Here is a 27,895-nt window from a genome sequence, read left to right on the forward strand (position 1 = left end):
AGAGTGCAAGCTCGCGCCGCTTAACAGCGAGGAGAGTATCAAACAGCGTGCAGGGGGATCCAGCCTAATGGTTTACATTGGGTCACAACGACCAGTCAATGATTTGCGGCAAGCAGGCTACGGTCCTTTTCTCGCCCGGCTTTTATTCTGCAGATCTTTTGTATTTTGCACGGGGAGAAACTGACACAGCAAACTCATCTGTATGATCGGGGAGCAGGAGCACACAGTATGGTCCGGGAAACCAGACATTTATGGGTGGGAAATTTACCCGAAAATGTACGAGAGGAGAAAATTATTGAGCACTTCAAACGGTGAGTACGAATATTGTTAGGATGTGTGTACATTTTTTTTGTTATTTTCATTATTATTGTTGTTATTATTATTATGCACGGCCAGCATCTCTCAGTCTGTGCTGTGAGATATTTGTAAGCGAAGTCGGGATGAAGCAGGAGGTTTCCCCCTGTAGCGAAGTCCCATTTGGCAACTGTGCTGTCAGCTCCCTGCGTTTTCAGCGGAGACTCATCCACTCGGCTCGCAGACATATGGCCACAGCCACTCCGCTTATTGCCTGCTATAACTTGCCTCCCGTTCACGTTGGACTGAGTGCACGTTTTCATCAGGCTTACAGGCTGACTTCAGTGCAAGCCCACCTTTGCTCCCGATCGCCGCAAAGGAAGACACAGTAAGGCAATGTAAACAAACCCCAGCCTTGCCGGAGGGGGCTGGAGAGCAATGCATTTTACAGCCTGGATCTTGGTGGTTCTGATGTTTGGGCTTGACTTTGTCTATCTCAGACATCGTTTCCCAACCAGACATTTTTTATTATTATTATTATTATTTTGCACAAAGTGTGCTTGATTACCACTGTAAATCTTTCGGAGTCCTCAGTATCCGTCTACAACCCCCTCTACCCCTCCTCGCGAGCCCCCCTCTCCCCAGAAGTGACGCGCCGTTCACGCCGCAGCTTTGTTGCACCCACCCCGGCTGTGGCTGAGCGGTGATGCCGTGCCGCTGATGTGCAGCGCTGGAGCACACAGTCTGTGGCAGGCTACTTGTGTTTACTTTCGTGCGCAGAAAAAATGGTCGTCTCCCCCCTCCACCTCGTTCTCCTCCCCCCCTCCCATGAAAACCGCGTTTCTTCCCCGCTGCTGCTGACTTGCACAGCCCGCAGGGTGTTGCGACTCAAGCCAAATCAGATCCATATTTTCTTAAATTAGCCCGTTATTCTTCTTCTCGCTGCAATGTTCGGCTTCAAAGCGGATGAGAAACACCTATCAAGCACTTAACAACGTTTTAGCTCTTTGTTGTCTCTTTCTGGACTGGAAAATAATAATAATAATAATAATAATAATAATAATAATAATAATAATAATGATGATGATGTTAATTTGGGGCTGAGTGTGTCTGTGGGATATCGCGGTCTGTCTGTGCGCATTCTCTTTTCGGGGCTGTCAAGGAAATAGCAGCCCCGCTTCTCCGTGCATATGTTGGAAACCAGACAGCTCAAAAAAAAAAGAAAGAAAGAAAAAAGAAAAAAACTAAACGTAGCGTTTCGTTTTCACTTCACAGACGCCGCCATATCTGATGAAATCCATAAAAACGTCGACATATGGGCTAACCTAAACAACAACAACAAAAAAGAGAAACAATGTACCAAAACATTGATGCAAAAATGCATCATTCCTATCAAATCAATGCAATAAATAACCTGCTGCTGTCGATGGCTTTTGTTTTCGTACTGGTTTGATGCAGTGAGGGGACAGAAAAGGAGAAGCTTTATGTCTGATTCATGCTGCTCCGCAGACCGCGCTGTAATAGGCTTCCTCTCTATATGCCTTTTTATTTACATAATCCCTTGATATGATGTGCGTAATGATATGGTTTTTTTGGGTGGGGGGTGGAGGGAGATGGTGGTGACTGGCAGGCTGGTACTGCAGCAGCAGAGTGTGGTGGGGGAAACGGTGCTGGCGAGTCATTTTCTGCGAACCTATGCCTCGGCCCCTGCGTTAACCCAGAGGTAGTCGGGGTATGCAGGTGCATGACAGCCCAGTGTGTGATAGAAGTCATTGAAGATGGGGGACGGCAGAATGAGTAAGCAGTGTGAAAAGCTTTTCTAAAATGGCGTCGGGGGCAGTTCGGTGTTTGGGAATCGGGATGCCAATAAATTTAGAGGTACCCTATTGACTGTGTCAAACAGCAAAAACGCGCTTGTGATTACTCCAGTCCAAGAAAGAGACACAAAGCTTTGTAACTGCTTGGGCTTATAAATTTAACAGATTTGATATTTGAATGACAACAACTATGAATTTGTCATTCATAGTTTTATTAAAGGCAAGTCGTGGAGTAGATGCTGTTCTGCCGGTATATTTTTTAGGCATGGTCCGGATACCGGTGTTGAGGCGTATCGCGGTTTTTAAAATGTTATAGCTACAAAGCTACAAAATAAGTCCAACAAACAAACAAACAAACAAACCATTGCAACCTTTACAAACATTAAAGTAATTTTATTAAGGAGTCAGAAAAATAGTCCCCAGAACAGAATATAAAGCTGTTCTACCTTTCTCCTGTCTATTGCTGCACATTGCCATCAGCTGGCTGAAAGAAGACTTGTGTAATTTTCTCCCAGGAGAAAGCGAAATTTAGATGTTTGGAAAATGTTCTGCTCACAAAAAACAGATAACCCCAATGTGGAAATGAAAGATGTGACACTTATCACTTTAATCTAAAAAAGTGCAGTTTTAAAGTTAGTATAGGGAAGTAATGAGTGGCATTGCAGTCAGTTGTAGGCTTGCTACTCAAGTTGCGATAACTACCGCTATAACCGGTAGCTCTAGTTGACCTATTACGACCAAAGTTGCGACTGCAGCAAGAACACGTAGGAATGACAGCAATTCGATTTTTTTTTATAGTTAATATCTTTTGTGGCGTCTTTCAGTAGCACAACTACACATTAGTTAGTACTGGAAGCTTTTAAGCTAATGGGCAGTTCGAGAGAGGCAGAGACCGAAGTGAAATTCTACCACCTTAAAACAACTCCAGTCTCAAAATAATTATTGTGGTTTATGCAAAGTGTATTTTCTGAACCTTTAAGCTATTAATAGTTTTGCACTGGGCAGTCGTTGACACAAAAGTCGGTGATTATTTACTCTAGAATAGCAGCTAGGAAGTAGTGTACTACTAATGGTCTTCCTGTGTGAAACACATCTAGAACTCAGTGTTTTTGTTCAGAGTTGCACTCTGATATAAAAATAAAGTGGTGTAAAAAAGACTAAAATATTGTAGCTTAGAGTACCAGAAATAAAACAATATTATTATTAGGGAGTTGAGACTCTGGTAACACTTATGTTCTGTTTTCAGACCAAATATTTTACACAGGAAGAATATTGGTGGGGCACCAGCTTCTACCTCCATTTGCTGTGTAAATAATTGTCAGCTTCTTTGTAATAAACGTCCCAATGCTGGTGTGACAATAGCTGAAAGGCTCATAAAACAGTGTTTGCAAAAAATCTATATGTCGTTTTGAGACTGGAAGGTGGTAGAAGTCTACTGCAAATAACCTTTAAGGTGTTGTGAGCTATTCCTTTAAGACGTTACATCACTCCAAAATCAGCTAATTTTGATTATTATCAGTTGTGCAATGACAGAAATGTCTATAAACAGCTTAGACGTCTGTATTTTTTTTAACAAGAACACAATACACAACAACTCATTGACGTGCTAAACAACAAATACACGTTAGATTTAACTTAGAACATTTTCTATTCAAGAAATGTAATTTTTCTCCCCCATTTTTGTCTGTCTGACATGTTCTTTTGTATTTTTTTCATGCCTGTATGTTTATTAACATGCGGCGTTTCAAGGTTCAAGTCTAGTTGCTGGGTTACTGTTGCCTTGTAAGAACGAGGGATTGAGTGGAAAGCAAGAGTAACCAAACCACTGTACCTCCCCCAGCGTCTCTCACACACACTTATTCAGAATTGGAGAATCACAAATAAACCGTAACAACTGAATATTTTTACACTGTAAGTGATAATGCATTTTCACTTGTAACCTTGATTTCTAACATGTTTTGATCACTTTGTCTTCCTCCTATCCCCACTCCCTCAGATATGGACGAGTGGAGAGCGTCAAGGTCCTGCCCAAGCGAGGCTCAGAGGGTGGAGTGGCAGCATTTGTGGATTTTGTGGACATTAAAAGTGCTCAAAAGGCTCACAATGCAATCAACAAGATGGGGGACAGAGACCTGCGCACAGATTACAATGAACCAGGAACAATTCCTAGTGCAGCGAGGGGGCTGGATGATAGTCTGTCCTTAGGCTCACGTGGCCGGGATGTGTCAGGGTTCACAAGGGCGACAGGGGGGGCCGTGTATGGGCCCCCCACGTCGCTTCACAGCAGAGATGGACGCTATGAACGCAGGCTAGACGGGTAAGTGGAGAAAGTTCGTCCTCTGAAGACAGAGCGAACCGTGGTTTGTGGTAAACGCCTTTCCTCCGAGCATCTTTCCACCATCTATTCATTAACTTATTTAGAGGTACAGAGTAGAAATCATGTTTCAGAATGAAAACTGCTGAGGATAATCTTTAAAGTACCCCCAAAGGGTAGTCAGAGCTCCTGGATTCACACTCGGTGTTTTCCTAAATGAAAACGTGTCTGTACACGAGGTTCATCCGTCGGCTGTTATGAGCAGATAGGAGTTCAAACAGCTGCTGGGGATCAGGTTTGTTGTCTTGGTCATCTCTGTGAGTCGAAATGATCAAATGAGGAAAACACGGGGCAAAGATTGGATACCGCAAAATTTCCCAGGATTATTGGAAGTTACTGGAGAGAGGGAAAAAAAAAGAGGGAGAGAGGGAGTTAAAGAAAGAAAGAGAGAGAGAGTGGTCCAGCGGCCATCCCTGGGATTCCTGTAAATGTGGAGCTACCTGCCCTGTTCAATGGATTAATTTCACCCATCTTTTCTTCATGTAACAAATCAACCAAGACACCAGCACACATTACATGTATAAGAGCCCATTGTCTGGATTAGTCTGATTTGGTTTCTCACCTCACGGAGGTGCTCACGTCTCTCGTGGGTTGGAGTTATGCGGATACCCTACACAGGATATTTATTCCCTACTGCTGGATTAACAATGGCATGACACATGAAGAATGTGCCTTCGTCCTAAAGGTATGGTTTGCATTCTCCCTTTTTTTTCATTTATTTGTGTACTTTTTTTTGTTCGTTTAATTTTGGGATTATATCTAATCAGGGCATTACAAATTGAGCATTGGGAGACCTCTACTGATGAGTCAGCACAGTAGAGACAACAAAAACAAGTGAGCAAAAGACTTTTACCCCTCCCCCCCACACCAGATTTTTTTTGTGGAGTTTATTTTTATATTGCAAAAGTTGAGGATCAACTTGGACTACATTTGGATCGTATAAATAAAGAGAGATGCTGGAAGTAGTTTTGACTGGAGTGTTTAAATGTTGGTTCTAATGGAGAAAACCCATACCTCTCCTTTGTGGATTAACAGCTCCTCTTCTAACTGTGGAACTATAACTGAACCATGGATACAATTAATCAATCGGACAAAAGTAGAGGACTAAGCTTTACCTTTGGACCGCATTCACAGAGGACTTAGTTTGAGATTGGAGAGCACACAAACTCTTAATTGTGAAAGAAACGGAAGATAGTCAAGAGACATAAACATCAAGGAGACTTTGAGTCGTTATTAGTGCTGCCTACCTGTGGAATGACAGTACTTTAATCTGGATTACATTTTTACCCCTTATTTACCCCCGTAAACCTTCCCTGATGTGCAATAGGAGTCTGACTGCTTTATGGATGTGGGCTTTACTACCACAGTGGATGTTAAGAAAAAACAGAAGGCGATCATCACTGCAGACTCATCGATCAACTTTCTAAAGATGGACTTCTGGATTTATCTGGACTTAAAGTGAAACTGTGTTTTTTTTTTCTTTTTTTTTTTTTTCTCCAGTGGATTTGTGAACTCAGACATATTCCAGCATCAAAAAGGAAACGCTGAATCGGATCACTGAAGGAATATTTGAACAAAACCGAACATTCCGGCTGGCCTGAAAATGAGGATTACGTTTTGAAATGTGAACATTTGTGCTTCAGAGTTTTCTTCTTTTTCTTTTCTGTTTTTTTTTTTGTTCCACCTCCACTCAGCATTTTTTGCCATGTTTTTGCTCACAAAGTTCTATCTCCCTAAATTGTATTTGGAATTGTAGGTCAAGTTACCACTCTCTCAAAAGGTTGGTATGCCCTGCCCTGTGTATTTTAGCTGTCCTCTCTAACCCCTTAGTTTGATCCCCTGTCTCTCTCCATTTCCTCACTAACCAAAGTAGCTGGTGCATAGATTTACTGCCTTTTGAAACATGTTACTCTACCTTGTATTATTCTCCTTTTTCTTCCTCTTCTTACCTTACCTCACCCTCAGCTCCTGGCCCTCCACCCCCGGCTCTCTTGTCTTTGACGGATTCTTAATCAATGCAGGTTTTGACGATACTCCATAAAACAAACAAAAAACATATAAACACATTTATGCAGATAAAGTCGCTTAAATGGAAATGTCAAGAAGCCACTTATTAGACTGATAATTAAAAGATTTTAAATTCCTAATGAATTAATTCAAAGTAATTTTCCTTCTCACAACTTCTAATGTTCCCTGAAAAAACGTAACTTTTTTTTTTATTGCTTATTTCTTGAAACAGCTGTGTGGCAGAACATCGAGTCAATCCCAGAAACTCCCCCAGGATCTTATCCTTACAATTTATTAGGCAACATTTACATCACAGAAACTTCTTTAAGCAAACACTCTCCGGTGATTAGGATCAGCTCTAAATTGGAAGAACTTCTGCATATCTACATGTTAAAAAAGGCATAATAAAAATGTAAAAAATAAATAAATAAAAATACAGGGCAGTGTTAACCAAACGTACAACAGTCAATATAAAAAAGCTTAAATATTCAAGAAAAAAACTGGTATCTATCTATCTATCTATCTATCTATCTATCTATCTATCTATCTATCTATCTATCTATCTATCTATCTGTCTGTCTGTCTGTCTGTCTGTCTGTCTGTCTGTCTGTCTGTCTGTCTGTCTGTCTGTCTGTCTATCTATCTATCTCTAATTTTGTTATCCTACACATAATGTTGAAAAAGATTCTTCTTTTGAAATTATTCTTATTGCGCTTCACCCGCATATTATTTTTTGACATTCTCTCCCACTGTTTTCCCCTTTGTTGCAGATTTTACGGTGTAGCATACGGTAATGTTGCAAGTCATCGAGCGCATCATCCATTTCAGTATCGAGCTCACCAAATTGTCAGTTTGATGGATTACACTGATTTGTAACCTGGATGAGCACAAAAGACACACTCTCGTTTCAGCTGGTTTGTTTCCAAATCCAATTTCAGGTGTTTCCTGAGAGAATACTATAACTGGCTTTACTTCACTACTACTATCAGAAAATCACATTACTGCAGATTATTATTTAGTATGTAAGAACAACAGTGTAGAGTTTGTCACTCTGTTTTTGTCATGACTACGCTTAGCCAGTAGCTAGGCGTAGCCGTTTCAAAAGATTCTGAACTCATTGTTGCTATATGACTGAGCCCACATATATAAGCCTCCTTTTTATTATGCAGCAGGAATGAATCCTCATGAATATGCTGCTCACGTAGAACCAAAACAGTTGATGTGCTTTGCATGTGCCCGAGTGGACTAATAATCACACACTGATGGAAATTCTGTCCAAAGGTGAAAAAGGAAAAAAAAAAAAAAAGAAGAACTGATTTTTAAAGCTCTATGAATAATGTAAAACCTGATTTTTTTTCTTTTCTTTTTTTGACGTGAAAATGAAGGGTATCTGTTGAGCACTGGGCCCGAGCCACCAAATTACCATTTTAGAGAGCATCTAGGGGTCAAGCTAATCCATCAATTTCACAGCAGACATCCTTGTGCCATACGTGCTATTCATGAATCCAGAACGCAGACGATCCAATCAAATAGGCCGAAACAGAGCTCGCCCCCTGACCCTCTTGTACTTCTTATGTATCGTGCCATGAAAAGACTCGGCGCTAGTCTCCTTATAACGCTGAACATCTAGGGCACGGTATAAAGTTCACACAGTGTTCTGCTCTTTTATGCAAGGCTTTTATTTATGATCCAAAATATTTTGTTTTCATTTTGCCCATATCAGCACAGAGTTGTCATAAAGGGATTTATGATCTTAGTACAAAGGGTTCTATCAAAGTCCTCTCATCAGCGGCAGTAAAACGAAGGCGTCAGGTGCAAAGGCCAGGTTGAGCCCTCGCTAATCATTTACCAAAATCCCCCTTCAGGACATTGTACGGGGCCCGGTGATGCAGAGGAAGATGCTTGTGTAACAATATCATTAGAGAAATATATCAGGAGCCTTTGATACCACTCGTCCTGCGGACCTCTAAAGGTTCAAAGGACAGCAGAGAGATGTACCAGTAAATGTGCATGTATGATAAAGTAACAGTTTGATTTGAATCCATCTGGACAAATTCTTAAACATTTTCATATTTTCATTTTGTTGAAAGAACTCCCTCATTTAGCTGAAACGTCAAGGAGAGACATCGCATTTTAAATTGTACAGCACAACGAAAACAAATTCTGGAAGATTTTGTCACAATAGCCGTTGTTTCCCAGAAAAATATCTGACTGTAAAAACATAAAAAAGAGAGAAAGAAACAGCAGTTAGATAAAAATTGTAGTGAGAAAAAAGGAAAAAAAAAAACAGCACATTCTGTCCAGGGGGATTCATTTCCACCTCACTGCAGCTCTGGACAGGATAAATTAGGTGGAGAAGATAGTAGGCTTTTGCCATCCTGGGAAAAGAATGATAGCTTTTCTCTTATTTGATATCACAGTTGCTACTATTGAAAAAGATCTAAAAAAAAAATTAAATCCTTTTTGAATATGAGCCGGAGTTACGGTAAATGTGTAACATGTGGAGAGGCTGCTACAACATGACACTTCTATTCCGATCAATACAAGCGACTACAGCAGGCGTGAGAGCGGACCACGAGTGTGACAGACAGCCAGTCTGCCCATGTAAAAATAGCCAGCCTCTTATTTGTAATGTTCTTTATATAATGCTTACTATTTAGGCCATTCCATAATTTTTTTTGTACTGAATGCTGGTTGCTAAATAAGTTCAGTAATTTTCATACGGTTACTGTAGTTTGAATTGAGGGAACCTACAAATCTTACACAAGTCATTTCAAGACATTGCTGTTACAGGTTTGAAAACTTCAGATTCATCCAGAGCTGCAAACAAAAACCACAGGGCTAGGGCCAGCATAACCAGTAAAGGTATTCATTCTGAGGCCCAGACGCTGAAGTTTAATAGTTAAGGCCCTTATTAGTTTTGTGAAAGCTAATCTTTGCTGAACAAATGGCGTATATTAAAAAAAAGGTACATTCTGAAAATAATCCTGCACCAGAATAAATGAATTCTCTCTGTAAAGGATAAAACTTAGGATTGCAAATTATACAAACAAAAAAAATGAACAATAAATGCAATTTTTGTTTGCAATACATAATTTATTCATAGTGCAACATCTTGAGGGTTTGCAACTACGTTATTATATGTATTAGTTTCTTGATATATATATTTCTTTGGTCTTTTATAACTTCATAATGTATGTTCTTTCTAGGGTGAGGTAGACAGATACTATTTTAAGCTACTGACTATTTCTGTTCCTTCTTTCATAATTACAAAAATGTAACCTTCATAAGCAGCTACCCATAATTTTTATTTATGTATTTTTTGAAAATGAAAACCCTAACTTACATTTTTTTTTCTATTTCTCGGTTTTAACCAAATCTAAAAACCCATCCATCTATTTTGCAAAGTCCCGCTATAATGAGGATCTTAAGTGTCTTTGGATGAAAACCATTTGGCCTTGAGTTGGAACAGCGCGCCTAATTTGCTGCTTATAATTCGATCTGATTTCAAACAGCAGTAATTGCTGTCCCGTCCCGCTCATTATGGTGAGTTTTGTAATATGACTCCCCGTAATGACAAATCACTTGTAATACCATTTTAAATTCTGATTGCTGGATTTAGAAGGGAGATGTTTCAAGTTTGAACAAAATGTCCTCATTAAAAGCTTTTTTTTTTATGTAGATGCCAAAAAACGTTGGTTTGTAGAGGTTGTTTTTAAAGATCTAAAGGTATCAGACTGTGTAGTTGTGACTTAACGGCGTATGTGTTATTGGCTAAACAAAAATCCTCAGCAAAATGATAAAACATGCCAACATGGCTTGTTTGTGGATGACAAAGGAAACGATTATATTCAGTCTTCAAGTCACAGGTGCTCACTTGTCTTATCAGGAACATATTTAACGCTTCTTCTAGTTTTGTTGGTAGATTAGTAACTCATTTCCCCTTGAAATGCAAACGTCTTTCTCAATTCTTCTCAAACATTTTGCTCCGTCTTTCCCTGTGTCTAATTATGGCAACCCCTCTATTGTATATAACAGATCATGTTGATTGTCCACCAACCTTGAATGATAAAACTGCAAAGTAACTTGGTTTCTCTTTGTGTTTGTTAGGACTGCGGAGGGTCGGGAACGGACATACGATCACACCACCTACGGACATCATGAGCGACCTGGTAGCAGCTTCGACCGTCAACGGCACTATGAAACAGACTATTACCGTGACGCAAGAGAGAGGACTCTTAGCAATGCTGGAAGTGGGTCTGGCACCACTGGTGGAAGTAGTACAACTGTGCCGTCAGGTGTCAGTGGAACTATAGTTGGTCCCGTTTCTGGAAACACGGGAGCCGGCGGATCGGCTGGGGCGTCGACGGGAGGGAGCGCAGGATCTACTTCCAGTGGGGTCGGCTTCTACCGCTCCCACAGCAGGAGTCCGTGTCGATTTGAGGCGCCCGAGCCTCGCTACGAGTCTCGTTCCAGGGAACCGTTTACTTTGGCCAGTGTGGTTCACAGGGACCTGTACCGGGATGACCGGGGACGGCGTGTGGAGAGGTCATACCGCCACAGTCGCAGCCGATCTCCACACTCGACGCATTCGCGAAATCCCTCGCCTCAGAGACTGGTGACTCAGACTACTCGTCCTCCACGTTCCCACAGTGGGTCAGGATCTCGCAGCCGCTCATCCAGCTCAGACTCAGTCAGCAGCACCAGCAGCAGTACGAGTGGCAGGTGAGTGAATTATGCAGTCAGATTTTTTAGTATTTTTTATTTCCCTTGTGAAATTATTAAGTACTATGCACGGAAGTAAACCAAGATGATAAGTGTTTTATAGGAACTAAATGAAAGTTGTATTTCCTCATTAAATGCCTTCATCAGCTATGTTGACCTCAAGAAATTGTGCAACATCTCTTTTTAAGTTCATAGCATATTTTCAAACAAGATTGTGCAAGATGTCTAAAAATGTAATTCCTGCCAGTGGCGGAGATCTAATCTACGTCAAGAATGCTGCTTAAGATTCGTTTTGCACTGGTGTTTGTATAATCCAAAGCTAATACTTGAGCATTTATTTGACGGTGTGTTTTTTTGTTGTTGTAGTATATTGGTTTCCAAATGTAGAAAGCAAATATTGACAGACATGGGCAGATTTAGAACATATGTTTTTTGGGGGGTTTATCAAGAGGTTACAGACTTGATACTCCTAGTGACAGGTTTGGTTTTGTCACAGTGAATGAAGTGCACAAATGCCCCCAATCTCTCCACATCTCCATACCCAAATTGCCATATGCCACATGCTGTGATATCAGCAATTAGCAATAAACTGCCATAAAAGCAATATAATAGCTAAATGCTGTAGAAGACAACATTTACACCAGGGGTCACCAACTCCAGTCCTCGAGGGCTACCATCCTGTAACTTTTAGATGCGTCTCTGCTCAGACACACCTGGATCAAATAAACTGCTCGTTTCCAGCCTAATGCAGAGAGGAATGAATGCTGGTGAGGGAATTCAGACATTTTGGATTAGAGGTGAATCTAATAGTTGCAGGATGGTAGCCCTTGAGGACTGGAGTTGGTGACCCCTGATTTACACAGTAATGACATATGCCAACGCTCATGCCTTATGAAGCATATGACTTTATGTTATTTGTATGTACCCTAGATATGACGATGAGTGATTTAAGGCAGTGGTGTCACGCCAAAATTACATCTCAATATTATGAACCTCTTGTCTCACTGTATCACTCTTGTACCATTATATTCCTACTGGAAATGGTTCTATAAAGCATAAAACTGTATTTAATGGTAGCTAGACATTTAGGGCTTACTTTTATTTCCTAAATGTATTTTTAGGCTACTCACCAGGCCTAAAAATAAAATGTGTAATATTTGCTTACTGTGTATTTAGGCAGCCACACATTACATGATGAAAACTGAAATCCAAAACAGCAGATTTACTGCTTTGCTTATGATTATGAGGGTTATTTCTGATCAGCAATTGCGGACAAAGTTCAAATTTAGCCAAATGTGCCTCTGATTTACTGCTTGTGCCCAAGCTTTAGACTTTCATGTGTCCAATAGCAACCATAGCAATGTTCCCATTTCCTGTATTCAATCATTTCTGAGGAGCTGCCATACAAATATTACATACCAATGTCCTGCAGGTAATGGATTTTATATTAATTGGCAGAAGTGTTCAGTTGGTGATGCCGACTCATTTCACTGGTAGTTGCATTGCAAATGGGTTTACGCAAGAAAAAGTAAAGGCACCCTGAGGTTTTTCTGCTTGATTAATGCCTCACTTCAGGTGCTCTGTCTGCATGTTAGAACATTTATTTGAAGGCACACGTTGCCAAGAATAGATACTGCCTGTCACAAAAAACACACAGCCTTTTTCTTGCTTTTACATTCTTTTTTGTTACTTTTACATATATTCAAAATTCAGTTATTAAATCCTTCTTCCAATTTAAATTGTTGTTGTCTGTTGCCATATGCGTTAAGTGGTTGTCCGTTTTAAAGGAGGGACAAGGATCTTTGTAAGTGCTATAATGGCACTCTCTCTGTCTCATAAATATTTGCATACTGCTAAAGTCCACTTAGATTAGCCAACGTCGATTTATGCTTTTACTTAGCTTGCCTCATGGGGGTGGTGTTTGAGAGCAGTGGACCACGACTTTTTGAAACCACCATAAAAGATGACACATTTACCTCTTTCTAATACTTTGTGGTAAATCCACTAAATGCTTCTCATCAATTGCTGAAACACTTTCTTTGTGAAGAAATACGATGGAGGTCATTACAACTAGGAAATTTAGTATTCATGTGGCAAACACTGCAGTAGATTGCAATAAAAATAAATTAAAGTTGTTTTTTTCAATATTATTTTAGTGCTACAATTAAAATGTCTTGCATCGCTGAGTAATTATTCTTAATCTTGTGAATTTAAATTCTTAATCTGGGCATTTGCAAGGAGTTCTGTTTCTTTCACTGTCATCATGACACCTCTAATACATTTTACTAGGCATAAATATAAAGATTAAAATCACAGTAACACTGTTTTATGGGAAATGACTCTGTTTCCGGAGCTCCCCTCTGGTTTTTTTCTTTGACTGCATCGCCTTTGGACGTGGCTTTGAACGACATGTAGCGACACATGTGGTTCGTCCAGGAAGTGCTGCGGGGAGACTATCAGGAGATGGCAGCTGTATTTTTCGCACTGCCTACCTCTGTGCATGGGTAACTGCAAGCCCCCCCACCCTCCCACCCTCTCTCTCCGTGAGATCCAGTTGGAACTGGAAATTTCTGGCCAGTGCTGGCTGCCTGCCCACTCCCACAGGCCAGGCTCCGTCAGCAGCACTTCCGGGAGTGTCTGAGCGCAGGAGGAGAAAGTGAGAAGGACACAAACAGCAGAGGGCCTAGAAAGCTGAGACAGACATGGGAATTGTCTGAGTAGGTGCATGAGGCAGGCAGAAATGGGCAACTGTGCTTTTTTTTCTTGTTTTCTTTTTTCCCGCTTCACGGATTACAAGATGCTCTGTATAACAGTGAAATAAAGAAGAAAAAGGTGTGCAATAGAGGATGTTTTTTTTTTCTTGGGCCATTTTCAGTAGTAATAGTTTAGTAGTAGTAGTTTGCTATATACTGCATTGCAAGAACTTTCCCGCCATCTATACGTTTAATCAGAAATGTGTGTGCTGTTTTTCACATTGTTTTTAGAATTTGGAGAGAAGAAGCAGTTTTTTTTGTCTTTGAGTGAATTTCACAAAATTATGTCATCATGCCATTTTGACTTTGAAGTATGAAACCCTAAACAAATATTCCTTTATTTTTTATAACACATTCCAGCAGTTTAAGGTGCATGGTGCCCTGTGTTCCTGTTTGAATCTGTCCTAATAAAACCGTCTGCAGCTGAATTTCATTAATACTCAGTGAGACCAGTCCATTGTGTGTAAAAGGCACGAGTTGACTCATGGAAATTGACAGCGATGCTTTCAGGGTTTTACAAATAGACAAAACTGTATTGATTTTTTTATTTTTTATTTTTTGCTTAACAGGAATAAAAAAGATCTTATTGTCCTGTGTTTGGCTTTATTTATTGAAGTAACATTTAATAAAAGCACACACACACCAATTCCCAAAAAATGTCAACATAGGGTCAGTTACAAAACAACTTAAATTAAATGCTGCTAATTTCCATTCAACTCTGTTGCAGTTCTATTCAGCAAAGTCAGATTTTAATCAAACTCACTTCAGTGTGTTCTGTTATAATCCGTCTCCGTAGAGTCTGTTTCAAATTGGTACAACATACAATTTTGTCTATCTAATGAAGCCGGCAGATTGGATTGAGTCATTTTACTTTATGTTCTTGCTTTGCCGCAGTGATTCTAGCAGTAGCTCGAGTGATGACTCTCCGGCCCGTTCAGTGCAGTCTGCTGCTGTCCCTGCACCCTCAGCTCTTCCTTTATCCTCCCTTGACAAAGACGAACCACGTAAAAGCTTTGGCATCAAGGTCCAAAATCTTCCTGTACGCTCTACAGGTAGGTAATGTTGTGTTGCCACAATAAATAAAACCTCTTTTATGTAGAATAACGTGTAATACGTAGTCTTGTGTTTGGAAAACATAGCCATCTGCGACAGTTAAGACAATTTTTAACTTGTGCCTCATTTAAATTTGCCTGCTACAGATACAAGCCTCAAAGATGGTTTGTTCCACGAATTCAAAAAGCATGGAAAGGTTACATCGGTGCAGATCCATGGGGCTTCAGAGGAGCGCTATGGACTTGTCTTTTTCCGCCAACCAGAAGATCAAGAGAAGGCGCTTTGCGCCTCCAAGGGGAAGCTGTTTTTTGGAATGCAAATTGACGTCACAGCCTGGAATGGTCCAGGTGAATTTTCAGTTTGTCCTGCTATGCAAAAATAATACTAAAAACAGAAAGATTAAACAATGAAATTAACTCACTACAACTTTCTGTCCTTTCAGAGACAGAAAGCGAAAATGAATTTCGACCACTGGATGAGAGGATTGATGAGTTTCATCCAAAGGCCACACGGACATTATTTATTGGAAACTTGGAGAAGACTACCACTTACCATGACCTGCTAAACATCTTCCAACGTTTTGGAGAAATAGTGGTAAGCTTTTTTTTTTTTTTTTTTTCCAGTTAGAAGCTCAGCAAAATAGTTGTTTACTGACCGATGTGTCTCTTCACTGTTTCCTAAGGATATTGACATTAAGAAGGTGAATGGAGCCCCACAGTATGCCTTTCTTCAATACTGTGACATTGCAAGTGTTTGCAAAGCAATGAAAAAGATGGATGGCGAGTATCTTGGTAACAACAGACTAAAGGTGAGCCTTATGGTGACTTAATTTTGCAATTTTAGTATGTTTCTGCTTCATCTCAAATTCCAACTTGATATTTTATCTCATTTTCTCCAGCTGGGGTTTGGAAAGAGCATGCCCACAACTTGTGTTTGGTTGGATGGTCTGGCTTCAAATACAACAGAACAGTTTCTCACTCGCCATTTTTGCCGCTATGGGCATGTTGTCAAGGTAAGCATGTTTGGTTTTGTACCCTACTACCACCTTTGTGATTTTTGTAAAACTAGATCTGTTTCCCCGATGGCTTACAGGTCGTACTTGACAGAATGAAAGGAATGGCCCTTATCCTGTACAACAACATTGAATACGCCCAAGCAGCAGTCAAAGACACAAAAGGTTGGAAGATAGGGGGCAATAAAATTAAGGCAAGTGGAAATATAGCTGCGTTCGAAACTCATTTTCTGGACTTATCTCCAGATTTGTTGATTAATTTTGCTTCTGGATTTTGTGTTTCCGTCTTCAGGTGGACTTTGCAAATCAGGAAAGTCAGATGGCGTTTTATCGTGCAATGCAGGCATCTGGGCAAGATATTCGTGACTTTTATGAGTTTCTTTCTGAAAGAAGGTCTGTATCTTTTTGTTCTTTGAGAAAATTTGACTTCAGTGGCGTTTCACCCTCAAAATTAAAACAGATTTTGTTTTGTTTCTCTCGGCAGAGATGACAGACGAAGCCAATATGAGTTTCAAACAGAAAGACAGTATTACGAGAATGTTCGAACACCTGGAACTTATACGGATGATCCGCGGCGGAAATACCCCGCCAGAAGTCGAGAGTTCTACACTGAATGGGACCCGTATCAAGGAGATTACTATGATCCACAGTACTTTGAGGACCCAAGAGAGTATCGGGAATACAGAGCTGATCCTTATGAGCAGGACATTCGCAAATACAGCTACTTGCAACGAGAGCGAGAAAGAGAGAGGGAGCGATTTGAAACGGATCGTGGTCGTGATCATGGAAGAAGGACCATTGAGCGTAGCCAAAGCCCTTCTCACATCTCCACTCGACGTCCTGTCAGCCCCACCTCATCGCCTTCGCTCTCTGAGAGAATACCAAGTGACTCAGACAGGCGAATTTGTTGTCGATCATCTGACAGAAGTGGCAGCTGCAGTTCGGTTTCCCCACCCAGATTTGAAAAACTGGAAAAGGCACGCGCTGAAAGATATAATAAAACTGATAAACTGGAGAAGGATCGTGTTTTTGAAATTGAGAGAGCGAGTCTGGTTGAAAAGGAGAAGAGAGCGGGGCGAAAAGAGAGAGGAGACAAGGAAAAAAGCGAGAAGCAAAGGCTTAAGAAATTTAAAGTCACATCGCCTACAACGCTGGAGATAGAACCAGAACTTGAAAAAGACACTAGCCCTGAGTCTGGACTACGGAGTAAAACCAGTAAAACTTCAAAAGAAAGCTCCAGCAAAGCAAGGCTAGATCTTCTGCCTTGTGTAGTGCAGTTAACGCGTGTCAAAGAGAAAGAAGGAAAATTGATTGGTCATGCTGTCCAAGAAAAGCAAACATTGAGGGCTGGCAGTGACAGTCCTAAATTGGCATCGCCTGGAGCTGACCAGAGAAGTCCTACATTCCGCTCAGAATCATCCAAAGGTGACAAGCATGGGAAAATGCCTAGAGAAAAAAATATACACAGCTTAATAGAGATTGCTGAAAAGGATGGTAAAATCAAATCCAAAAAACATGGAAAGTCTGAGTTTGGATTTGATAACAGTGTTTCTCTGGATGTTGATCGTTTAGCTGCAAGAAAAAGGCGATTTGAAGAATCTGTGAGAACCGATCGACAAAGGAGATCTAACGAAGAAGACACTGGTAGAGCTGGACTGTACAAACTGTGGAACAACACAAAGGAGACGGGATTGGAGAAAGTCCTTTTGATAAGAGGGGTGCATAAAAAAGAACACAAGGATAGAGCTGTCTGTGTAGTTTCAGTAAGCAGTCCTAAAGATGGACGGGACTGCGAAGGCAAATCTCTAGGTCTGCCTCTGGAGGGGCAGTCGCATTTTGGGGAGCTGCTTGAAGATTCTGCATCACAACAGAACTCTCCCTTCCTTAGAATGGATTTGGAGACTTTAAAAAGGGAGAACGGCTCCAGTCTCACAAAGATATCAGATGACAGCAGCTTTGACATGGATGAATTAAAAGAACAGAAGCAGGTTTTGTCTGAAAATGAGGAGGGAAGTGCAAAGTGCAGAGACTATGATGGGGATGAACATTGTGTGAACATTAACCAGTCTGTTTGTGTAAAACAAATTGAGCAAGATCGATGGCTTCAATCCAAGCTTAGGGATCCTGATAAAATGGCCAAGTTTGGAAAGTCGCCAAACAATGAGGCTTGTGATTCGGAAAAAGAGTATATCCTGCATGATGTTGGGAAAACAAATCTGGACATTGCCCATGATGACTTCTCTTCTAGTAAACGAAAGAAATTGGAGAATTTTGAACATGAGGTCCTGAAAGTAAAACGAGAGCATGACTTTCCAAATTCCCAGGAATTCAATAAAGACATCTACAGCATGTCATCTTCTATAGGAGCCGGTCCGTCTTCAGAAAACGAAGACGATGAGACTTCCCGCATTTGTCTGTTAATTACAAAAAAGGAACAAAAATCGTCTCCAACTGATGAAAGCTATTCACGCACAGAATCTTTAAAAAATCATTTCAGCTTGACAGCCAGAAATTTCCAGTCTTCTAACAATGCACTCCCGAAGCTGAAAACATCCTTACTTGGATTTGATGATGACGTAATGCAACACTGGGAGAGGAGAATAAAGTCAGATTCTCTCAGAATGGAAATGACATTCCCAAATGATACTCTAAAACGGGAAAATATTTGCAAACGCCTCAGTCAGGACTTGGAACCAGGAGAGTTGCAGTCTGATTCAGATGATGATGGAGACAACAAACACATTTCTCACAAACCAAGCAGTTCTTTGTCTTATATCCTCAGGGATCGTGATGAGAGAATGACTGACCTCAAGCTTTCAGGCTCCTTGGAGAAAAATAAGTTTTACTCATTTGCATTAGACAAAACAATAACTCCTGACACAAAAGCACTCCTTGAAAGAGCCAAGACTTTGTATTCCTCAAGGGAAGATAATTGGTCTTTTCTTCCCTCACGCTTTCCAGTGTCTCATAGTTGTTCTGAAAAAGACAAGGCAGTGTTAGCGCCACGCCCTATTCCTTCTTGGTACATGAAAAAAAAGAAGATCCGTACTGATTCTGTGGAAAAGTTGCATGATAAGAAGGAAGAACTCAAGCCACAGGACCAAGAGCGTCAGGAATTATTTGCCTCTCGTTTCTTGCACAGCTCCATCTTTGAACAGGACTCACGTCGACTGCAACGTCTTGAACGCAAAGACCAAGACTTAGAAACTGGAAGTGGTAGGCCTTTTATCAAGGCTGGTGCTATAGAGACACATTCAGAATCTGGAGGAGCTGATGTTCCAACAGAGCCTATAGTGCTTTTCCATAGTCGATTTTTGGAGCTTCAGCAACAAAAAGACAAGGACCACAATCTACCTGACTCTGAAAGTGACCCAGTATTGTTGGAGATGAAAAAAGATGAAACTCTGAGCTGTGATAATGTGATATCTGACAAGGAACCAGAAGCTCCCCTAAAGGCTCGTGACAAATCACCCAGCCCCCCAATAACTATAAAAATGTCATCATTCCTCCCTTCCCCCAAAGAAACATGCCTAGCAGAGAAGGAAGCTTCAGATCCATCCACAGATCAATCAGTGCCAGTTGTCAAAGAAGAAAAGTTTGAGCCATCTCTTGAGATATGCCCATCTCATTCTCCTCCTGTGAATATGATCAGATTAGCTGCTCCTGAGGTACCCATGAACCCCGTACTTTCAGTTTCCGAACCAGAACCTGAAACAGAGTTAATTGAACCCAAAACAGATGGGGATAATAGTTTGGTGGTTGAACATGTTGTAGAAGATAAGCATCACACACCTGTTGTTTCCCCAAGTGCCTGTGAAAAAGAAACAGTGGAATTTGCTTATTCTGATTGTTCAAAGATAGAAAAAACCTCAGAAGTGAGTAAGACAGAGCCTGAAATTGAAAGCCAGGCAATGGAAAGCTTTGAGGACTCTCAAAAAATTGAGACAGATAGTGAGCCGTGTATGCCAGAGCTAGAGGCTGAAGTGAAACCACTACCAGCTCGCAGACAAACCAAGGGTAAAAGGGCCAAAACCCTTTCTGTATTACGTGCGACACAACCGACCAACATTATCAGCAAGGAAAAACCTGCAACGCGGAAAAGTGAACGGATTGACCGAGAGAAACTCAAAAGGGCATCGTCTCCTAGAGCAGAAGCACCTAAATTATCATATGAATCTAAAACTACATCCAAGTCTCCAATACATGCATCTGATTCAGAACAAAACCTTGAGTCGAGTTTAATTGTTGGGAGAACACGACGGAGGAACGTGAGGTCAGTCTATGCCACTCTACATGACGATGAACAAGTTGGGAAGGAAGTAACAGAGTCCCCCCGCTGCATGCGCAAACGAGGAGCCGACAAAGACCAAATACAACAAGAGGTTCAAATTTCTACCAACACTAGGCGGGGACGCCCTCCTAAAAGAGGTGTCAAACGAGTTGCAGATATATCACCAGTAAAAGGGGATCAGAAGAAAACAGTGGAAGCAGACACAGAGGCCAGAGAGGCATCAAATACTGCAGAAGTTGTGAAAGCCTCTGAGGGATGGCGTTCACCTCGTACACAAAAAGTCCAACAAACTTCACTGACTTCCTCTACTCCAAACAAAAAGGGAAGTAGAATAGACAAATCATCTGGGAACAAATTTGTGTCAGCAGAACAAGCTGATCCATCGAGCAATGATGAATTAGAACTTAAGCCCAAAGCTAGCTCAGAACCCACTGGCAAGCCATTAGACAGGGCAGAAAGTGAAAGCTCACCTGTGCTCAGAAAAGAAAAAGATACAAAAGATTTTGTCGAAAAAATATCCGTTGATCCAGAATTTGACATTAGCGCCTCTGAGAGGGGCAAACAGCCTGAAAAAATTTTAAAAGTTAAAACACCAAGGTTAAAACGAAATACTAAACAGATAACTGAAGACAAATCACACACTCTGAAAAATCTCGAAATCCGCGTAAGCGTTGATGACGTAAAAAGCCTACTTCGCTCTGAAGATCTTGAGTCAGATACGTTTGCGGCTAATATTACAAAAGGCAAGATTATAGTAAAAGAGAATGAAGAAACAAGGATGGCAGACTTTGCAAAAGATACCAAAGAAATGACTACACAAGATGATGAAGACACGCTATCAGAATCTGAAGCTCCTGCTGATCCAGCTGCTGTTCTTTTAGCACGACAGATGGAACTGGAGCAGGCAGTCGAAAATATTGCCAAACTTACAGCTGACCAGCCTCCAAGACCTGATAAAGAACCACCCCCTGGTCCACCTACTGCATTGCCCCCTGTCATAGCGGAACCAGAAGTTGAAGTTGAAGAGGAGAAGAGAGAAAATCCTGCAAGTGAAACAGAACTAGCTGCTGCTATTGACTCCATCACAGCTGAAGAAACCTGTGGGGATGCAGATGGCTTCACGGCTGCTCCTACTTACTCTGCTCTTATTCCTACACCTGAATCTGTAATTTCTTCCTCATCCTCCTCCAATGACATCATGGAACCGGAAACACATATGGCAATCAATAATATCCTTGCTGGAGACTTGGATGATGACTCTCGAACCTCAAGTCCCAAAGCATCGATGACAGAATTGAAGACAGCTGATGAACCCATTCTTCTTGGTACACCCAAGAAGACAATTAAATCTAGAGCCAGAACCCCAAAGAAGTCAAGAAATCGTAAAGGTCCAGCTAGCAGAAAGGGGGACACTGCTGATGAAGTCTCTCAGTCAGAGCCCTCACCCGTAAAGTTACCCGAGTCAATTCCAGAAGATCCAGAAACGGACTCAAAAGCAGTGACTGTTACAGCTGCAGTTTCTGCAGTGACGTCTGTGGTCACTGCCGTTGCAACTTGTAGACGTGACGTTACAAGTGCTATAACTGTAGACAACCCTAAAGAGGCAGAACAGCCTGAAGTGGAACAGCCTGTTCCCAAAGAATCTGCCTTTCATTTAGGCACAAGCAGCAGTTCTGCGACTAAAAAGCCTCTCCTAACAGCAGAACCAAGTACTCCTACCTTCAGCCCTGCTAATTCATCACCAGTTTCTCAGCTTAGTGTACCCCTGTTGCGACCTGCCAAAATGCCCCTTTCTCCTGACTGGCCTCAGCGATCTGAAGAAAGCAGAATCTATGTTAATCCTTCCTGTCATGTCACAGTAGTAACTCCCATGATACCTCCATCAACTGCACTCGGAACGCCTACAGCAAATCCCCCAATGCCCCCTGACACCAAGGCTTCTGACATTGATCCAAGTTCCAGTACCTTGAGAAAAATATTAATGGAACCTAAATATGTGTCTGCGTCAAACAGCAATTCTATATCTACCACTATGGTGTCATCGGCACTGTCGGATCATTCAAGGATGTCAGAGAATGAAAATCCCACAGATACACTTGTTTCAAGGCATTTAAATTCTGAACAAAGACCACCTCTACCTCCCAAGTCACTGCACCATAAGCCAGCCCCCCTCACAGAATCCCAACAGAACTGTGGGGAAAAGAAGCCGCATACAATTATGTCTCCTACTACCTCAGTCATAAGTAGAATTCCAATGCCTTATGATACAGAAGAAACCCCACGAATTTCCCTAAGCAATCGAAGCATTGGCCTGACCATTCCAAAACAGAAATTTAGATCAAACTCCAATGAGAATAACCGCTGTCATAATGTGGAGATAGCAGAAGATGTTTCTAGAGGGCGGTCTGTTGTTGAGCCGACTCCTTACCATACGGGTTCTAGCCCTGGCTTGAGGGTAAATACATCAGAGGGTGTTGTTGTTTTAAGTTATTCTGGTCAAAAGACAGAGGGACCACATAGGATGAGAGCCAAAATTAGTCAAATTCCTGAAGCCAGTGCTGGTGATATAGAGTTTCAACAATCTGTGTCCAAATCCCAGATAAAGCAAGACCCTATCATCACATCTTCTCAGTCACCTAACCCCAAAGTATCTTCAGCTCCTACTGGTTATGGGCATCCTGGGGTCCTTTTAACCAATCAGTCTTATAATTCTCAACCGGTCATTTCCAGTATCAAGCAAGATGTTCATGGATGCGACAAGTCTGAAGCTCCCTACCATACAACATCACCAGGTGTGGTGAAGATGTTCCAGTCGCCTGTTAGTTCCTCTCAAGTTTTGATGTACAATCAAGCTGTAATCCAGCAGCAGCATGGCAAAAGAGGGCTAGTGACGGACACATTAACAAAAAAAATGGACATTAGCAAAGCTGTTCAGCAATCTAACTTGAGCCCAGTCATGAGTCCACACCACCCATCTATTCCTGGAACACGAATGAGTCCTAGTCCCGGCAACACAAATGATAGGTCTGCTTTACATCTCAAGCAAGAACCTCAGTCTCCACGAACAGCTGGTCATTCCCCTTCACCCTTTGTCAAAAGCTGTCCACTAAGCAGCTCTCCCATTGGAACTTCTGTGGTTTTAAGTCATGGTATGCCAACGCTGTCTACATACCCTTCTAGCATGCATCACTCCCACCCAGAACAGTCCTCTGTCATAATGCAATCTCACAGTGTCACTCAGTCGTTAGCTCATGAATCCAGAATGAATAACCCAACAATGCCAGGGATAAACTATGGAAGGCGAGGAGGCTGCCTACCTTCTCAGCACCCAGGATCTACAAAGAGCTCAAATACACCACAGCCTGTTATTCGAGATATGGTTTTGCAGTCTCATTCAAGTCCCCAAAGGTCAATGTCAGGGAGTGGTGGCAGCAGTGTAAGTGAAGAAGAGCCAAGACACTTTAACCAAGCTCTTAGTCGACCTTCAGTTCCCCATTTACAGTCAGATGTTATGGTGGTTCACAGTGACCACAGAGGGCTCCACCCAGGCATCCGCATGGATCAGTACAGAGAAATTCACCAGCGCCTACTCCTGCACCAGCAACTAGGAGAACAGACATCTGTAGAAGCAAGGCAGTCTCGCAACTCAGAGACTGCAATAACATCTCCAAGCAACATCTCTGGGCCATCAAGAAGTCCAATACTTGTAAAGAGCATTGAATTCTCACCAAAAGAGCCTCTCAAATCACCAGAAGGAAAGCTAATGCATTTGAGCCCTAATGAAAGTAGAATTAGAGGAGTCCATGCATCCAGCCCTGTTTTAATGTCTTCTCACCCCCATGGAGTTCAACTAATGCATCCAGGAGGTGCAAGCTCCTTTCCAGTATATCGAGACATGCGGGGCTTCCCTTCCCAGTTCCCAGGACACAATCTGGCCAACCAGGGCATTTCATCTACACAGGTAAGAAACACACTATGATTTTATGATGTGGTAATTTCTGAGGACATTTCTACAGTTAAACCAGAATTGTGTACTGATCTTGGAATGTGATTTGAATTTTTCTTATCAGATCCCGGCGGAGCACGAGTTGGGAAACCGAAGCAAAATATCTCAGTCCCATGGAGGAGGAAATGATTCCACACCTGAAAGCCCACATCTCCGTCACACTACCTCTTCTGAATCTTCACACATTTCTCGAATATCAGGAGAAACGATCTCTCCATCGTACCAGTCCCCCTTGATGTCGCCCATGGGTCTCACTCATAAGCCAGATCTGTCTCTACAGAAAGGCCCTCGCACCTTCCTCCTTACTCCTCCGCCGACAGTAACCCCATCAAGTTCACAACAGCCACGACATGATGCCAAGCTGGAACATTCCGGACATCGGTCAATTGACATGGTGCAGCTTTTAAAAGTAAGAGAATTACATGACTCATCATTATGTTTGTTAGAGAGAGATAATGTAAGAAGAAATAAGAAGAGCACTTAAAATAGACTTTCTACAGTTCCTGTTGTTAGCTGTCATCAATGTCAACATGTGGAACATGAGGCAACATCACACCACGTGTGAGAGACAGCAGCATCTGTATGAAAAATAATTGTATCATTTTAAAACAAAGAGGAAATGAATAAAGAACTGAAATGTTGAATTCATTGTCTAACTTTAGAGGATAGCTCAGTTAGTGAGGTTAGAATTACTGAAACAGCAATCTGTTTCAGCTCTGACATTTTCCAACGTTCCAAATGAAGCACGTTCCTTTGCAGACAGAGGTTGAACTCTCAAAAGGATGAAATGTAGCAACTTTACTGTAGTCTTTTCTCCCTTCTTGTTATCTGCTAAAAGCCTTGCTCTCTTTCAGCATGCCTTTTATTTTGTCTGTGTTCCTGCTAACGTCCTTTATAAACACCTCACTGCTGTTCACTCTGAGTCTTCGTCCCTCATTAACAATGACCACACTGAAGGATATGGACCACCTGCCAGCACTTGTGTATCATGCATTCACAGATCTTAGATAAGATTTGAATTTGCAACTCGCTGGTCAGATTTCTCTGTGCCATCTCAAGTTATCATCATATACAATTATTTTTGGTCTGAAGCAAAGGAGAAGCTATGCTTACAATAACTTCCTGTTTTTTTATTTTTTGCAGAAGTATCCTATAGTTTGGCAAGGACTCTTGGCGCTGAAGAACGACCAGGCTGCCGTCCAGTTACACTTTGTGTCTGGAAACACCATCCTGGCTCAGCGCTCCCTCCCGCCCCCAGAAGGAGGATCTCTTCTCCGTATTGTCCAGAGGATGAGGCTTGAGGCTTCCCAGTTGGATAGTGTGGCACGCAGAATGACTGTGAGTACCTTATTATTTCAGCTGAGCGCCAGCAACACGGATGAATGAATAAAATACCAGGTGACGCAGCCTTCCAGGTTCCAAAACCAAAAGTTTCCACCAAAGGCCGTCGGGCAAAACAATTACTAAAAATCTCTTACAACTTAACATAATTTTCAAGTTCAAAAAGTGGTAAAAAAAATAATAAAATCATCTTACAAAAACCTCTTGTCTTCACCCCAGAAGTTTGCCAAGCAAAAGCTCCTCCAGGAACCACCCGGTGCGTTCTTAATCACTTAAATTAATATGAGGGTCTAAAGGTTACCAGAGTAATCTGAACAATTCCAAATATAAAACTTACTTATAGATTTTGGTTCTAAACTAAATTAAGTATATTCTAACTGCCCAAATAAAAATTAAATGGTTAGAAATAACAGTTTGCAAAATTTAACATAAATGGCCACAACAACATGGAGAGAGTTGTAGAACATAAATCTGTCATAAGTCTGTTGTGATATTTCTTTTTTTCTTTTCAGATGGAAAATGACTACTGTTTGCTCCTGGCTCTACCCTGTGGTCGAGACCAAGAAGACGTCCTTGGTCAAACCCAAGCTTTGAAAAGTGGCTTCATCACTTACCTGCAAGCCAAACAGGCAGCTGGCATCATTAACGTGCCCAACCCCGGCTCCAATCAGGTTTGTTCTCGTTTCAGCTTTTCCCGCCCCTTTTGTCGATGCTGTCGCTTCTCCACTCACACTGTGTTCATCTCTGCAACTACAGGCAGCTTACGTGGTGCAAATATTCCCGCCGTGTGAATTCTCGGAGAGCCATCTTTCTCGCCTGGCTCCCGACCTTCTCAACAGCATCTCCAGCATTTCCCCTCACCTCATGATTGTTATAGCTTCTGTTTAATTACCTCCATTGTTTTTTGTTTGTTTGTTTGTTTGTTTTTCCTGAACAATGCCAACACCAGCCCTTTTGGATTGAACCAGTTTGGAACCTGGAAATGCCTCATCTTTATGAGTTTGACTTCAAAACAACAACAACAAAACATATCTTTCATTTTTTTTAGACTCAAGTTTTCTCCTTCACTTCACCAAGTCCTTAAATCACCCTGTGATGATGAATTACAAAAGCTAGACCTTTTTTTAAATAGGATGCAAAGGGTCGAACGGGGATTTTTGATGATCATTTTTGGATTACTGTTTGTTTTTCTTTCTCCCATTTTTGGAGGTGTTCTGCATTGCCTTTTTGTATTTCATAACATTCATAAAGCTGTGGATGGAGACCTACAAGTAGGATGTTTTTTACCTTCATAAAAAAGTGATTGTGATTGTTTCCTTTTTTTTTAAACTTGAGAATTCATTGCACTATGTTGACAAAACTTTATGAACTTTGTACATAATTGTTCATAAATTGATACATGTTATGAATTTATTCTAGTGATCAGTCATGCTTGCCTACGGAATGATGGAGAGTCTTCTCAGCTCCATCAATCACAAAGCTTTTCCTCCGACACCATCTGCAAGTTTCTGCGACATTTCCGATCTCATATTTCCATCGCGACGTGTTCCCTGCCCCAAGGAACTCATGATGGGATCCGTAGAGTTGTATATTTTACACGCAATGCCTCAATAGGGGACAGTAAAAAAAAAAAAGAGACTTATTTAATTTGTTCCTTTTCATTCATTTGCATCTTCTGTATGCCTAAAGGTATTGTGGACAATTGTGAGCTGTAGATATTGTAAATATTTAAAGACTGAAGCAAAAATGGAGAGACCAAGCAAATTATTTTACAAGACAGATCGTGTTTTCAATGTTTCTTTAAGTATGCTGTCTCATTGTTTTCTTATTTATTTTTTAATCATTTATTGTTTTTAGCCGGGGAAGAATGTGAATCGGAGGGAGTCAGAAGGGGATTTGCAGAGAGAAAGAAAGAAAAAAAAAAGACTTTGTGCCAAAATGTCTTGCGAATGATCATTATGTGCACGTGTTTGGAAAAAAAACAGTGATCTGAACCTATTTTCATATTTAAATTAGTATTTTGCTGTTCAGAGGGCACATTGATTCATTTTTAAATATCTTGTTTATTGACATGATTCTAATACTGCAGTGCTTTTTACACAACAACGAAGCTGCGTTTTCATTTGAAGGAACTTTTTGTACTGTAGAGGTTGGCGTTTTTTTTGTTTTTGTTTTTTGCCTTTAGTCATTCCCCACGTTGTCCTGTACTGCCCCCTGGTGTC

The 27,895-nt window shown here is 41.3% G+C and overlaps 1 protein-coding gene across 1 annotated transcript; it reads left to right on the forward strand.

Moving 5' to 3' along the window:
* spen (spen family transcriptional repressor) lies at positions 1-27,307 on the forward strand. Its single transcript, XM_007570080.2, has 15 exons — positions 1-311; positions 4,108-4,428; positions 10,603-11,217; positions 14,865-15,022; positions 15,170-15,370; positions 15,466-15,617; positions 15,706-15,831; positions 15,922-16,035; positions 16,116-16,229; positions 16,328-16,428; positions 16,520-24,287; positions 24,397-24,741; positions 25,476-25,670; positions 26,186-26,344; positions 26,430-27,307. Exons 1-15 carry the CDS (start codon positions 229-231, stop codon positions 26,559-26,561), a joined length of 10,584 nt encoding a protein of 3,527 aa, XP_007570142.1. The 5' UTR covers positions 1-228; the 3' UTR covers positions 26,562-27,307.
* The last annotated feature ends 588 nt before the right edge of the window (positions 27,308-27,895 follow it).

This window comes from Poecilia formosa, unplaced genomic scaffold (assembly GCF_000485575.1).
Source record: "Poecilia formosa unplaced genomic scaffold, Poecilia_formosa-5.1.2 Scaffold255, whole genome shotgun sequence".
NCBI lineage: Eukaryota > Metazoa > Chordata > Actinopteri > Cyprinodontiformes > Poeciliidae > Poecilia > Poecilia formosa.

Bases quoted from the DNA above. Each gene is read 5' to 3' on its own strand.
- spen (XM_007570080.2), top strand. From the start codon at position 229: ATGGTCCGGGAAACCAGACATTTATGGGTGGGAAATTTACCCGAAAAT. The intron at 15,618-15,705 runs GTAAGCTTTTTT...CTGTTTCCTAAG, and splicing joins AACGTTTTGGAGAAATAGTG to GATATTGACATTAAGAAGGT. The intron at 24,742-25,475 runs GTAAGAGAATTA...TATTTTTTGCAG, and splicing joins ACATGGTGCAGCTTTTAAAA to AAGTATCCTATAGTTTGGCA.